This window comes from Solea senegalensis, linkage group LG2, assembly GCF_019176455.1.
Source record: "Solea senegalensis isolate Sse05_10M linkage group LG2, IFAPA_SoseM_1, whole genome shotgun sequence".
NCBI lineage: Eukaryota > Metazoa > Chordata > Actinopteri > Pleuronectiformes > Soleidae > Solea > Solea senegalensis.
This window is the reverse complement of record NC_058022.1, coordinates 14,526,717-14,542,585: the sequence shown is the minus strand read 5'-3', so window position 1 is coordinate 14,542,585 and position 15,869 is coordinate 14,526,717. Positions and strand designations below refer to the sequence as shown.

The window sequence follows — 15,869 nt, the reverse complement described above, 5'->3', positions numbered from 1 at the left end:
TACCAACAAAGTGATCCATAATGTACAACTTTTCCCCCTGGACAGTCGGGCAGCTGAAGGATGGAGCTGGACACAGTCCACTGATGGGTCATTAGAGAATATTCACGTCTGCATAATTATGGGAGTAGAATGGGGACAAACAAAGAACACACAAATACAAGAGGGGATTCAGGATTTATGTTTTTTTTTTATGTTTTCATTGTGTCACACTGGTATGATCACAGTCATCAGTCATGTCACACAGTGGAAACGTAAGGTTCACCTTTAGAAAACCACACTGTGGTTAGTTGAACTGCGCTTTACCACAAGGTGGAAATGTAACTTTACCTCACCGCAATTTAAGTCTGTTCATAGTCAATGTTCAGACAAAGGTTCAATGCCTTTGTCTGAGATATGAGACTTGATGTGATGTTCAACAGCAAACGACAAAATGCATGACTGATGCATCAGTTTAACTAATGTTATTCAGCTAGAATAATATATCAATCTCCATGGAGGGTCAGGTGCTACTGTTTGATCCTTTCGATTGCAGCTGCAGGACTTTCAGTGCTTCACATGCAATTTCTTTGACACCTGATATTTTAAGTTAGTAAGATAGAGACCAGAGAAACAACTTAAAGCAAACAATTTAAAGCAAACCCGGAATCATCCAGAAGTAGAATGACTCAAATCAGATGCACAAACACAGTTGATTCATACGTGACATATTATGTGAGGGGATCTTTCCATCCCCACTAATATTGACACATTTTATTGCATTGACTCTTTAGACTCTTTACTTTTTTAAAGTTTCTCTGCAGCTTAGACCCATCAGTGGGTGGTGGTCTTTCCACTGAGGAAATTTGTATGCAGAGCATTTGTTAACAGCCCTCTCTCTCACAATGCCTGGTGATCGGTCACTGTCTCCCAACGAAGCCAAAGCCTAAAAGACGGGTAGAAGTCCAGATCTCTCTCATATCACTAGATTTGCTTAATGCTGTAAGAAAAATAAAAGAAAGATTTCTAACGCAGGACTTCAGTGTTTAACGTTTAGTTAGTTCATTGGCAGATATTGAATCGAGTACCCATTGGTATGTTTGTAGAAGTGTAAAATCACATCAAAAAACAAAAACAAAAACACATGAGCCTTGGAAAATGCCTTTTAATATATACTTTTGGAAAGAGCATTGGTTTATGGAGTTCGCCGTCTTGCACCGCTGTTTTTTTTTTACAGCAGCCAGAGCGTGCATTTCACATTTTGAAGTTGTAGCTAAACACATTCTTCTGGTATGCAAATGCTACCGTAGTTCCCCAACATGCTTGAGAATGTGATGGGTGGGCAGGGGATTTGCTGTCTCAATGTAATATGTCATTCCTTCTTACACTCTGGACCTCTGATGTACCATTATTCTTGTACATCGTGATCCTTTCAGCTTGTTTTAGAGGAACGATGCATTTCATGCATGCTGGTGTTCAGACTTAAGCACCAATTAAATGTTTTAAAAAGTCAAGATCAGCATTTCTGATCATCTCAGAGGGTCAGAGGGTGTGTTTGTGTTCACAGTGGTCGTGTAGGTTGCACTGGGTCACAGAACCAATATAAATGTTCTCTGTATAATCAGTGTAAGAAAAAAAAAAAAAAACATTCTCCCAAAGTCTTTTTCAAGTATTTTATTTTACATCTCGGCTCTGAAATTGTAAACCGTGTTAGTATTGGAATGTTATCAAAAACCTCTAAACAAATTGTTATCTGTAAACATGTAGACCAAGACAGATCAATTATATTAGATACTTTTGACCATGTTAGGATTTCCAGACACTCGGCACTGTGCAAAGTCTGTTGCTGACATTTAAAGTGTAAGCTGTGCAGCCTCCTTCACCAAAGACTTCAATGCACCAAGGTCTGGCAGGGGAGAGGACACCCCAACACAATACCACAGATCACCAGTGCGGTCTGAGGGACCACTGAAAGACTCAATCTCCACTCCCGCTGTGGCCAGGAGTCCTAAACAAAGAACAATGGAAGAGACTAAATGAGTGTGAATTTACTGCAAAACAAAAAAGCCTCAACCAACACTGTTATTTAGCCATGGAAGATCATAACTCAGTTGCATCTTTTATTTAAATGTAAAGCTTTAAGTCAAAAAACAGCAAAGCATTTCATATTCCCCAATTCTCCAACCATTTTGTACCTGAATGAGCCACTTTTATTAGACTTTATATTAAATAAATGATGGGTTTGATACTTTTCTATGAAAAACATTCTTGACAGGAAAAAAAAGTAGCTGTGACCATAATCTAACACCCTAAGGTCTATTGGGTTTTTCAGAGTTAAACATATAAATAATATATTAACTTGTGCAGAACACACACACACAGCTTTCATAAGAGTAGAGTGAGTCAGAGGCGGAGCCTGCTTCCAGCTTAATAATATAAATCTGGATGAGCAGTTTTTAAACCGACATCGGCTCAGCATCACTCTTGAAACTGATGGACCCGATTCTGAAAGGTGGACTTTTATCAAGTTCTGCTTCTACTTCTCATCAACCTTAGGCTACATTCATACAACTCTGTTTTCATTTAAAACGCACAAATTCTGCTATAAAAAAATGCTGGTGGTTCTATTTTCATTTGAAAACTCTGTATACTGTATTTCAAAGACCAGGAACAGCCACTGCTTGGAAATGATGAAACAGTTTCATGTAAGTAGTACTCTCTGAAACTAAGCAAACAGCTGCGGGAGAGAATCAACTTCCTGATTAGATGTATTGATATGGATGCAGATTCATTCTAGAACAGAACAAAAAACCTTTCATAGTGCAAGGACAGAGGAAATGGGAATAAAAGTTGTTTTAAGCTGTATAGCGCTGCTTTAATAAATCAGGGTTCCTGCACAAATATAAAGTTTCTCACCAGCCACCGAGGACAGGAGCTGAGGACTTGCAGAAGCTTTGAAGAACAGCAGATTCCCAGTGAGAGCAACCGGCTGTCTGAACACGCTGCCACTCAGCTCCAGCAGGATGGGAACACCACATTGGACTGAACCGTTGGCTTTATAGCTGCAGCCGTTAGCCACAATCTCCACCTTGCACACATTCTCAGCAGCAGCACCATCAGAGGCACAGTGGGTCTGATTCACCTGAGGGGTCAGTGCACATGCATGAGAGGGAAAGACATACATGTCTCTGGAAAGACATACATTTTTTTTGTGTGTGTGTTGTCATGTGTCACAGTGAGGTGAGGATGTACCATGATTCCAGACTCTTTGGCGAGGCTCAGGACATTGATGAGGTTCGAGGAGCAGCCAGATCCATGATTCAGCAGTCCAACCAGTACTGCTGACGTCATGTAGCCAGTGGAGGACTTCATGCAATCACCTGGTGTGTAGCAAAGAGTAAGTGATTACGTGCCAGTACTGAAAATTAAAATGCCTTTTAAAAACTTTCAACCTGGATAAAATACAGTGTCTCTTTCACACCACTAGAGGGAGAACTTCTACAGTATTATGATTTTTGCTTTTCTTTTTTTTGTATTCCTAGAATGAGCTCTTTATGACCGGGAGCTAGTTCTCCTCCACAGAGTCTGCCATGTCTGTACAGTAGCCCAGAGTGGACACTTTTTTAAGCTCCCTGAAGGCCACCATAGTTGCTTATAAAAACACATGGATGAGGAGCACAGGACAAAAGGTATTCAGTTGGTTGCAACTTTCCCCCCTAATTGCTACACAGTCACAATCATCCATCCAAACTGGTTAGACCTGTAGTTTCACCTTGATTGATAACATGAACCTGGCTGAGTGGCGTCTGAGAAGCAGTGCAAGACTGCAGCACAGCTCCGATAGCCTCTCCAAGTTTAATCAGTTGGTGAGATTCCTGGGAGAATGTGCTGGCCAAAACATTTGCATTTACCTACAAGAAAGAAAAAAAAAAGACATCTAAAATCAGGAGCGCGTTCATTAAATAAGGTTGATCCTCAATGCTGAAAGCAGGTGTTTCAAGTACTATATCCAACACCTGCATGTAGACTAGTGGAGCCAGAGATCGAACCCAAAAGTCATCACCTTGTATTTACATTTGACAGAATGACTGCGTGTTTTAATTATAAAATTGTATGTAAAGATTTTATGATTTGGGTGTGGACTAGTCGGCCTTTATGTCTCATATGAAAGAGCAATAGAAAAGCGTTAAAATGTTTCTTTAATATGTGCTACAACAACAAAATGGAAGGTCTGAGAAGTCATTGGTTTTTAAAAGATGTAAGAGCACAGTGCAGAACTTACTGCTCCAACCAGGCTCTTGCCCTTCACCATGTCTACTATCTGCAGGGCAATGTCCTGCCCACAGCGAGCCTGGGCCTCTTTAGTACTGGCTCCCAGGTGAGGACAGCTGATGACATTGGGATGGTCCACCAGGTTGCGGTCCTTAGGGGGCTCCTGTAGCCAAAATAAGACGTAAACTGTTACACCTCCAACTAACTACAGGACACAGTTTGAGTTGTATAAACAGCAAGGTCTGAGTAAAGTGAGACAAATATTTCATCGGACTTTGTCCCCCAGCAGGAAGACATCAGCTGTGAGAGCTGACGTCTGCTTTTGTTTCGGTTCTTCTCCACTTCATTTCCTCATCTTCAGGAATTTTAAATAAAGTAACAGTGTGATTTGGCATCAAGCGGGAGCAGGTACGGGTGTTACTCACGAGTGAACGGGTGAAGTTATACCAATTACGGCTCTGGTGCATCCCCGAGCCAAATTGTAGATGCGTCTAAAATCCATAAGACTCTTTAATTCTTCTCTCCACAGTTAGCCGCTTTTTTGTATGAAGAAGTGAATCTCAACATTTGCTTTATTTGCTCTTTATGGATTTCACTAAAGAAAACAATAATATCAGACTGACTTCTGAGAGACTTTGTGGAATAGCATGCCTTGACATGAAAATCCGTCTAGAAAGTTGTTATTTACGGTTTGTTTTTTCTCTTACAATATATTTGTTCGCGTGTACAGTTTCAGCATCAATTTTTTCGCAATTTCCAGCTTTGAAAACAGCGTGATCTCTGCTTTTGTGTCTGCGACGGGAAGCAAAATTCACAAATCTCAGTGTTCAGGTGTGTTTGTTTCCATTTTTCCATCAGATTTCCTTGGTTGTGCTGACAAAAGGGATAGAAAACACTCTATATTGCACATTCCTATAGCCTATGTATATACATTTAAACATAGTAAAAAGCAGCATAAATGCTCCGTGTTCTAAGGGTAAACAACATAACATTGTGATCTTGCCTCAACAAAGACGTCAAGGCCTGCTCCTCCACACTGTCCAGACTCCACAGCTCTGAGCAGAGCGGCCTCATCGATGATGCCGCCTCGTGCGCAGTTCACAACCTTCACTCCTTTCTTGCATTTTGCAAATGTCTCATCATTGAGAAGACCTTGGACACAAAAACACAACCGAAACCATAACTCACATGTACAGTGCACTGCATGGATGTGACATGGTGTGTAGAGACTCTATTTATGTGGCTGCTCAGTGGGCAGAACTCACCGACAGTGGAGGGCATGAGTGGAGTGTGGACAGTGATGTAATCGCACTGGGGCCAAAGTTGATCCAGAGACATCTGCTCCACCCCCCAGCTGGCTGACACTTCAACTGGAGTGATTGGATCATAGCCAATCGTCTGACAAGAAAAAAGTATTTTTCTTAACATGTTTGCCTGATTTTAATACAACACAGCCAGGTCAATATGTAACCTCTTTACTTACCTTCATACCAAATGACTGCATTCTTGAGGCGACTTCTTTTCCTATTCTTCCAAGTCCAACTATTCCCAGCACTTTGCCATACAGCTCCGAACCCATGAACTGTAGAAATGGAAGCAGAGCGATGACCCACTTTACCACATCCAAAATGACGCAGATCCAACTGTCGCATGTGATTAGTGCTGCTCGGACGGACAATGGAGTCAACGATGCGACAGTAAATTGCTTTCTGTGCGGCGACTGCAAAACACAGTCTGTCATACAGTGTGGTGGCCAAAGAGAGATCTCCTCACCTTTTTGCGATCCCAGTTTCCTTGTTTCATTGACATCACGGCTTGAGGCACATTTCTGAAAACAGACCATTAGGTTAACGCGATTGTACATATATACAAAAAGACAAAAGCACTTGACCACAGGTCTCGACTTGCCTCGACAGGCTCATCAGCAGGGCACACGTGAGCTCCGCAGCGCTGAGCGTGTTACCACTCGGTGTGCTGCAGGAAACAGTCGACCGTTAATGGACAGCACAGTATATTGAAATTGCAACGCGAAAATAAAGGTTGAATAATCCACTGGAGACTTACTTCATCACAATAATACCCTTTTTGGTGGCAGCATCCACATCCACGTTGTCCACACCAGTTCCGGCTCGCCCAATGATTTTGAGATTATCAGCAGCATTGATGACATCGGCTGTTACCTTGGTGGCAGATCTGACCACAAGACCGTCATAGTCCTAGGATGTAAGAAAGAAACATTGTTGACTGTATATAAATATCTGTATTTAATCTCATCATGGGTGTGTCTTCACCTATCCAAACATTTACTGTCTTATTATTATTTGTTTGTTTTCTACACTTTCCCAGAGACAGTTGAGACGAATGCAGAATTTTCATACAGCCTTTTACTTTTGGATTTATTTTTTTAAAATGACATGCATAAGTTAACGTTGTTATTCATTCATCGGGATCCAGAATAATGTTTCACAAGTAGTAGTAAAAGTCAGAAACCTTTGCAAATGTGCCTCATGTGAGTCTGATGGGATTATATTATATTGTGAATTGGTTCTCAAAAAAGTGGGTCCCAACATAAAGGATTTTGGAAACACTGTTCTAGAGAATGTCCAAAATATGAAATATTCTAATACTTGAATTGGCTACATTTATTATGAAGCCCACATGATGGTAATTGACTGGTACTTGAATTGTCTGTGCATGCTTTCGGAAATTAATAGCTGTGAAACCGTCAATTGTCCACTCAGGAACATACTCAACACCTGCATCAAGTCTGCATGAAAAGAAAAGGAGTGTCAGGGAGAGTCTGATGGGATTAGTTTGAGACAGAAAAGCAAGTGGAAGTGAAGCATTAAAGTAGTGAAAACAAAAAACTATTGTACTGCTGCTGAAGCAGTTAGACTGCGATCTGTGTGGGTGAGAAATAACCCTAATACAGAATCATGAAGCAAGAAGTAAAATTCATAAATTCTGTCCAAGTCCAATCAGGTCTTTTATAGTTCTTGTGACATAAATGCTGTCATCCTGCCACTGTTCACTGAGGAACACACTGACCTCTTTGTAAATATCCACATGAAGCCCTAAAAGTGTGAGTGTCTGCTCACAAAAAGCCTGTTCTTGTTTGTTTTCATACATTTATTCCAATTAATGACACATGACTAAGGTGCATTGATGGAAGTCATTATGTGCAAGTGGTGTGTGTATTGTATTGTACTTTCCACTATGTGTCGAGTAGGCTTTGTGCTTATATGTAACTGAAAACTATCTTTGTATTATGCTGTAAATGTCATCCTATAAGAGAATTGAAAACTTAAATTGCAAGTTTTAATGATTACATTCTTATTTTGAAGATACTTATGTACACTTTTTTTCACATTTCACATTTTCTGTAAGTGATTATTTATTATATAAGGGTGATGGACGCTGCTCGTAGGGGGCCCCTATACATATTTGCCTCAGGTCACAAGCAGTCTTGTATAAAGTACCTAAAAAGGGATACTTGGCCCTGTGATGGACAGGTGTCCTCCCCCCCCAATGTCAGCTGGGATTGGCACCAGCCCCTCCACCCGCGACCCTCAGCGACCCTCAGCGACCCTCATGTGGAGGATAAAGCGGTAGAAGATGAGTGAGTGTACTACTTGCAGTCTTGTATAAGTACCTAAAAGGGATACTTGAGTAAAAGTATCTCACCAGAAAATGACTTTGGTAGAAGTTGGAGTCACTTTTTTATAATATTACGAGAAAAAGTCTCAAAGTATGTGACATTTACTGTACTTAAGTATCAAATAAGTAATTTCATGATATAAAATGTACTTTTTGTATTTTTTTTTGTTTTATTAGTAAAAGTACTAAAAAAGTGAGGAGTTAGTTAGGATTGAGCCATGGTGGCTCAGTGGTAGGGTCAATTGTCTGCAACTTCACTGACACTTCAACCCATCTTGAAGGGTGTGAATGGCAAAACTGTAACTTAAAGCAGCTCATCAAGACTAGAAACGCACTATATAAATGACAGACCATAACCAACTCTTCTTCTTTGGATTTTATTTAGTAGTAATGAGTAACAAAGACAGTTAGAGGAAATGTAGTGGGGTAAAGGTACATAATTTATAATTTATACTGGAGTAAAATTTGCTAGAAATATAAATAAGGTAAAGTACAGATATGTGAATTGTGTACATAATCACAGTAACAGAGTGTTTGTACTTTGTTACACCATTACACTGGTCCCAAGAGACTCTAGATTGACCGCTGCGATATTTTTGGTGCAAACCATTGGAGATTGGTGGTTAAAAGTGGCCCACATGACACATTTGCTCCAGTAAATGTGCAGCTACAGCAAAACTCTGCGATCCATTTGCTTATCATAAGAGCAATCCCATTTGTTTGCAGTGGGATAAGTCGAGCATGTGCAATAAAGCCAATATGTGCCTGTGATTGCAGCATGCGAGGATGTTGGGAGAACAGGCAAAATCAAGGATGAGTTGCATCAGCTTACAGAGGGGCGGGGCTAAGGTGGCCGTTCTCACCTCGACAGCAAAACCGGATGAAAATAAATGCTAATAAATAATAGATGGCTGGATCACACATCAGTGTGCACGAGACATAATCTGCAGGATCCCGTTTGAGCTTTTTAAAGTGACTTTCAGAGGAAGGCTGCAACTGAAAACTCACGAGAGTAAGACAAACTAACAACTCTTTTCTTCACATGAAAACATGATTTAAAGAAACGTCTGCATGTAGCGCAGGAGTGTAGAGAAACGACATGAATGGATGCAGCACAGGGAGAGAAAGAGAGACTTTACCTTTAACTCTGCGATCAATTCATCCTTCTTCATGTTCTGCTTTTCCGTGACTCGGATGCCATTTTCCTCCAGAATGGCTCTGCAGCGAGGGTCAACACTTTCACTGATTAGCACGGTTCTGATCGAGATCGGGGCCATCTTGGTCTTTGTCGGTGCTGTGGAGCTGGTGGATGTGGACTGACTTGTGCTGGATGTGTGATGCCGTGATCAGCGTGATGAAGACGGGAAGTTTGATTCCCTCTTTGAATGGTTAGCGTGGATTTAAGGACCGCCCCTTCTACGGAAACCCCACCCACCGAGCGTCGGCTGCTCTGACATAACCAATAGTGCCTTACATCTTGCAGGCCACGTTACTGATAAAGAGAAGAAAAGAAAGACACAAAGACATTTTTTTTACATTCGCCAAAACGAAACACCTCGTGGAAATCTGCAGTTCTGTGCCTTGCAGCCTGCACAGACCATGAACGAAAGAAAGAAAGAAAGAATGAAAGAAAGAAAGAAAGGTCCTTCACATGTCCAGCATACAAAGACCAACAACTATTCACAGTGTATACACAGTTCCAATGAACACTTCAGGTCAGACTGTTTTTTCATTCTTAATTCAAGTGACAATGTTTATCATCTGACTTGTTAGGCTGCACATGACTGACCTCTTATGAAAGTATTCACTCAGAATCAGTCTCATTTGGATGTAACATGCAGTTTGTTCCTGTGCATAATCAGAATCTATTTGACCAGATGCAACAGACTTGTCAAAGGACTTTTTCTGACTCCAGAATAAGAACAGAAACACAATTCAACTCACAAACCTAAAACTGCAAATCTCTTGGCATGTCACTGGATTAACACACTTAGTGACACACAGTTTGGTCACATGAATCCAAATTAAACTGTCCTTTTTGCCCCTCTGTCTGTGCATAAAATGGATTTGACTTGATTTTTCTCTTTCACATTGTAACAGTTGTAAGGTATCTATCTATTCTATTCTATCTATCTATCTATTTATGTATATATATATGTATATAGTTAGATCTATCTATATATATAAATAGATAGATAGATCTAACTATATATATATCAAATCCTCCATGTTTCAAATAATATCAAAAGTTCCACATGGGAAGTTCAAAGACACTAGATTCAACACGACTCCTCTGGAGCCACAGACAGTGCAAACAGCGCCACCTGTCGTCAATCAGAAAAAAACAACAGTTGGTCCAACAGTTGCCTAGATACTGCACAACAAACTCACACAGCTCTCTCTGTGTGTGTGTAAGATACACTAAACTTCGCTGATCAGCTGTTTGATCAATAATGTTAGAAATGACATCGGTGGTTCAGCACGGCCGACGCAGAGGATCCAGTAAAAGTGGTGAGAGTTTAAGTGTTTTTGTCATTTCAATGATGAGATCAACGGGAGTGCCTTCTCAAATACAGAGAAATGTCAGAGTAACTTCAGAAAGCGTTGATTCACTTTTTTTGCTTAATAATCAATTGTGTGTGATTCCTTCAGTGTATCACATGAGCTTTGACAGGTGTTTCATAAAAAGTTGTTTGTTTTAAAATATAATGCTGATGTAATGCTGCTTTATTGCTACCATGTCATAAAAGATACTATCATTTTGGGGGTCGAGGATGTGGATGATACACTCTATGTAAATGCAAATTAAAAGACAATGCACATGACATGTATCTACCTGGATAATATACAAAGTGATATATTATAAAGATACATAATAATAATTCTGTCCCTCTTCAGCAGAGGAATCTAGCAGGATCCTCCAGGTTCCTGATCTCCGACAAGTCAAGGTGTTAACCAAGGCTGAATGGCTGAGGATTCAGGATGAATTGAACCAGGTTAATAAAGACAAGGAGAGTTTGAGGGAGGCAGTGAAGCAGAGAGAAGCCATGCACATACAATCAAAAGAGGTGGTGAAAAAATGGTCCAACACCATCGCTGTAAGTTGTCTGTTTCCAGGGTGTACTTTATTCTGCAATACAACAAAGGTTTGACTTAGTGTTTCCGCTAATATTATTACACAAAGGGTCAGAGGCAGAAGAAGCTGGAAGCAAAGAAGATCCGTGAGCAGATTGAGGAGGAGAAACGGAAACAGGTTGACATCGAAGAGGCCAAATACCTGCAGCAACAGCGCAAAGAGGCCATTGAAAAGGCCAAGACTCAGCTGTATTATCAAACTGACAGAGTCAGAGGATTACATGTTAGTATCCTTCAACATTGCAGTTTTCATTTTCAATATGGCTTTGCAATAATTGCTTTTTTCCTTGCCATGTTGACAGAGTGCACTGTTGCTGACGGAGGTGTTGAAGGAGAGAGAAGCACAGCTCGAACTGAAGAAAGCAACAAAGAGTGCTTCTAAAGATGTCGAAAAAGAGTTCATGCATATGGTTAAGACCAGAGAGGATGAAGCTCTGAGGAAAGAGAAGGAGAAAGCCCTTGAGAAGAAACGTGAGAGAAAGGCTGTTGCAGAGGACCTGAAAAATCAGTGAGTCTCTCACTAGATGCTGCTTTGAACAGTTTAATGTGTATATTTTATGGTAAAACTGCATGATGGCATGCATTCAGTGAGTGGAGTGATGCTACAAAAGGGAAGTCTCATTATTCCCGATAGGGTAAAACCTGAGGCGAAGGCTTGAGTAACAATATGTTGTTTCACGCCGGAATCTGATTTCCTTTCTTAAGGATCAAGGAAAATGAGTCGGCCAGAGAGCAACAGAAGATGGAAAGCAAGAAGGATGGAGAGGGAATTCAACGCCTACAAACACTCTATCAGTGGGAGCAACAAATGGAGGAAGAAAAACAAGCAGAGCAGAAGAGAAACCTAATGCATACTCACCTGGTAGCGTCTAAACCTGACATTCTCAATGTTTTCGCGGCCAAAAACCTGCTCACGTATTTGTCCTGGAATCATTTCACTATTAATTATTTGATTAGAGAGTAACATACAAGCTATTTCAAATTATAAAATGAAAATTCAAATACTATTCACTGTACACTGAGTAAATATGGAAGCCTACACACTCACATGCCAATTTATTACATAAGGCACCTAATAAAGTAGCAGGAGTGGATATTTTCTCTTGTTCACACCATTCTCAGTAAACCCTATACAGTGTATATATACATATATATGTTTTAATATCAGGACAATTTAAATGGATGAATGTGGTAAAGCCCCCTCCCCCATTTCAGAATCACTATTCAACTAGTCACTAAGCAACAAAGGTAACATTCAAACGTGTATTTTCTAACACACGTGTCACTATACAGGAACATGTCACCAATAGAAACCTCATCAGAGCAGCGGACACACAAAAACAGGAGGCTGAAGAGGCGCAGAGGAAACTTTTCCTTACTGCTAAAGAAAAAATGATCAAGTTGAGGAAAGACAAAGAAACAGAGTTGTTCAGGTGAGACCTGTGTATTATCCATATGCGTCCTGTTCCTGTCCCATCATGTTAGACAGTGTTATCTGTGATTTACTTTTCCCCCCCAGAGAGGCGCAGAAGCACAGACAGAGGATCATAGACAAACTAACAGACACGCAGCGAGAACAGGCTGTCAGTGAAGAGCAGAGGATCGCTCAGGCTGTCGCTGAACAGGAGGCGAAACAGGAGCAACAGCGGAGGGAGGAGGAGAGGAAGAAGGCCCAAATGTTGAAGTCAATCACTGGGCACAGACAACTGATGGTAACACAAGTTCTGCTGCTACCATCAACAGCACTGAAACTTTTAAGAATACATTTGTGGACTCATGCTTGATTGGGTTTTTTTTTGCTTCTTTTTAAGAAAGAGGAAAAGGAGCAGAGGGACAAGGAGGTGCAACAAAACGCCAGAGACATGCTCCAGGCCATAAAAGAGGCTGACACAGTATTTTCTGAGAAACAAAAACTGAAGTCGCAGCAGATGAGAGAAGATCTAAGAAAACTACAAGACTTCAATATCACACAAATGGTAGTGTCCCAGTTATTGTTAGATACCCTGTTAGATATAGCAATGCCCTGTTATAATATTAATAAAGCTCAGTAACAAGAATTTCTATAGACTACAAGTGTAAATCAAATAGATAATTACCAGATAATTAAATTAAAAGTCATCTATCCTTGTGTATCAAATACATCTAATCCATTTTATTTACCAGAGTATTGAAATACCTTAATATAACTTATTTCCATATTGTTTCTGGACTGTAAGGTTAAGTATTACCTTAATAGTAGTTTTTTTTTTTTTACAGACTGCAAGGATTTCCAAGCAACATCAGCTCATAAAGGAAGAACATGTCTTTGAGGAGAAGAACAGAGACCTTGTGGCTGAAGAAGAGAACCAGTTTCAACAGTATTCACGGCACATCATCAGCGCAGCAGCAGACGCTCAGAGGAACATCATTCCACTTTGCAAAGCTGCAAGGGAAGGGATAGGAGGAGGGCCTGGTCCTGTGTTTAGTGGATTCAGGCCCAGCTACCTTGTTCAGGACCGTAGTGGTGCTCAGATGCCAAAATATGTCTCTAATGTTACTCAGAACATCAAAACACTCAATGAAGTAGAAGATATCCAGGATGCAAAGAAGAGACTCGGGTTTATATGGTGATGGTGCCATGCAGTGTTTCACTTCATCTTTGAACATGTTGCTACTTTTCCCATAGTGTTAGGTCTGCTGATTAAATGGCATACAAAGGCCCCCCAAAATCTACTTGTACAACACTGTAATCCTTTTATTGTTTTCAAAGGTTTTCATTTATGACTGTAGATCTCGGGCTATTCAGAAAACATTAGGGGCTGACAGAACTGTAAAATACTCATCAGTCTTTGCTTGAGTGTTTTTAATTTATCATTTAACAGCTGGCGCTTCATTTAATAATCTTTCCTCTTTTTGTTTTTTAAAGATAAGTGTTCATTCCTCCATGGCTCTTGTTGTGATACAGCTCTCACATCACATGGGCTCATAGTCAATGATATTAAGCTTTCATTTAAAGACAGCAGATGTTATAAGCTAATGTATGTGAAATACAGATACTGTTGCCACTGAATGATGATATTATAGAATACTAGATAATTCAATAGAACGTTTTGAAGGATCCAATCATTTTGTAACAGACTCTCTATTGACTATTATAACATGTTTGTGAATCTTTACATGAATGTTTCGTCTGAGTCTTAAGTTTCTTAGACACACACGAACCACATAAAAGGAGTGAGTCCTTTTAATTTATTAAAGGGCAACATTCTATTTAAATATCCAATTTGTGTCCAATTATAATTGGCTTTGAAGTGCACGTGATCATGTATCTGTGGGACGGACAGCCATTTCAGGAAGTGGAGCTGCAGTGTCTACATTGCTCCAAATTGGTAAGTTGAATATCACTTTTTAACATGTTTAAATTAGCAGTAACTTAAAATAATAATGTGTATGTAAAGGAGAATATTTGATCATTTCGACACTTATTTTGGCATTATTTGTATTCTAAAACTGTTTTTTTGTTCGTTGCCTCAGGGCAAAAAAGTGCCCAGTTAGGGCACTTTTGTTCAGGCAATTTCATTAAACAGTGTGGATATATTCTTAGTTGCAAAATAATAATAATCATGTTTTTAACTTTATCATCTATTAACAATTACAGGAGATGGATGCAAGAATATTTTATGGGTGGAAGGAGATAACTGGGAGCTAGGGCCATTCCCTCAGACAGTGAGGACAGTGAGCTTGAGAGTGACAGTGACAGAGGAGATAGTGAGGAAGAGTGGATCCCTACATCAGGTTTGAGACACCGTTAGTTGCAGGGTCAGTACAGCAAAGTGTGTTTTTGTCCGTGCACATGTGTGCAGTGGATGAAGAGTGTTATAGTACACATTTGAATTTGTACTCCCTGCTTTCTATTTTAAAGGTGAATGTGCCCGTGCTGATGAGGAGATCAGACTGAGTCTGAGAATGAGGATGCAAGAGAGGAGGTTAATGCTCCACAGCTACCCCGATGGAGAACACCCCACAATGCACACACTGATGTGCACCCAGATTGGCGAGGCCTTTCACCATCTCATGGTATCATGCCACCCCTTGAGTACTTCAGGAAGTTCTTCTCAGAGGACATGCTAGAAGTTATTGTCGAGCAGTCAAACATCTATGCCATAGAATGTGACACAACCAGCACAAACACACACACACACACACACACATGCACATGCACATGCACATGCACTCTCTCTCTCTCTCTCTCTCTCTGTCTTTCTCTCTCTCTCTCTCTCTCACACACCCACACGCACACAAAATGTCATAAATAAAGTTGTTTTCAAATGAATATAGTGTTTTCCTTGTATAATACTTTAATAATTTTTTGATGGATATGTTATCAGGGACCTCTAAGCTCCCAAAAGATGGGGTGAAATATTTTTTGGCCAAAAAAATAAAAAGTCATGCCATCTCGACAAACATTTGATTCATATAACTGTTTAAGAGCACCAATACGCATCATACACATCACATCAGCATACAAGATAAAATCTACTATGAGTACCCTTTTTTTTGCAAAGCTTCCAAGTCATGTCACCTGCTGACTGTATCACGGAAGTTGTCAATTGAAAATTGTTAGATAGAATAAAACACAGTCCACAATAAACAACAATCCAATATTTCACCAACACAGGATTCATTACAAGGCTAAACATATACAATGACAGTAGATGGCGTTCTTGTTCCGCATGGTTGTAATTCGCCATGAAATAGTAGTAAAAGAAGAAATGTTTGGCTCCGCCCTTTCAGCGCCTTTTCCGTATGTTTGTCCAATCACTGCCGCCCCGGTCAACCGGAAGTTTTGA

The 15,869-nt window shown here is 40.2% G+C and overlaps 2 protein-coding genes across 5 annotated transcripts; one reads left to right on the top strand and one right to left on the bottom strand.

Annotated features, from left to right (window-relative positions):
• Positions 1-1,635: 1,635 nt before the first annotated feature.
• On the bottom strand, positions 1,636-9,259 carry phgdh (phosphoglycerate dehydrogenase). Its single transcript, XM_044018573.1, has 12 exons — positions 9,045-9,259; positions 6,313-6,464; positions 6,157-6,222; positions 6,022-6,076; positions 5,732-5,830; positions 5,514-5,646; positions 5,252-5,400; positions 4,259-4,411; positions 3,749-3,887; positions 3,229-3,356; positions 2,893-3,118; positions 1,636-1,984 (listed from the first exon to the last, which is right to left on the bottom strand). The coding sequence occupies exons 1-12, from the start codon at positions 9,180-9,182 to the stop codon at positions 1,830-1,832; spliced, it is 1,593 nt and encodes a 530-aa protein (XP_043874508.1). The 5' UTR covers positions 9,183-9,259; the 3' UTR covers positions 1,636-1,829.
• Positions 9,260-9,314: 55 nt separating this feature from the next.
• Positions 9,315-14,302, top strand: cfap210 (cilia and flagella associated protein 210). 4 transcript variants are annotated; one of them, XM_044018560.1, is made up of 9 exons: positions 9,315-9,620; positions 10,807-11,003; positions 11,090-11,263; positions 11,343-11,548; positions 11,746-11,902; positions 12,334-12,473; positions 12,560-12,752; positions 12,852-13,016; positions 13,297-14,302. In XM_044018560.1, exons 1-9 carry the CDS (start codon positions 9,557-9,559, stop codon positions 13,648-13,650), a joined length of 1,650 nt encoding a protein of 549 aa, XP_043874495.1. In that variant the 5' UTR covers positions 9,315-9,556; the 3' UTR covers positions 13,651-14,302. The 4 variants fall into 4 exon arrangements, with proteins under 4 accessions (XP_043874495.1, XP_043874491.1, XP_043874497.1 ...); XM_044018556.1 differs by having other exon boundaries at positions 10,804-11,003; XM_044018562.1 differs by lacking the exon at positions 9,315-9,620 and adding an exon at positions 10,186-10,416.
• Positions 14,303-15,869: the final 1,567 nt, after the last annotated feature.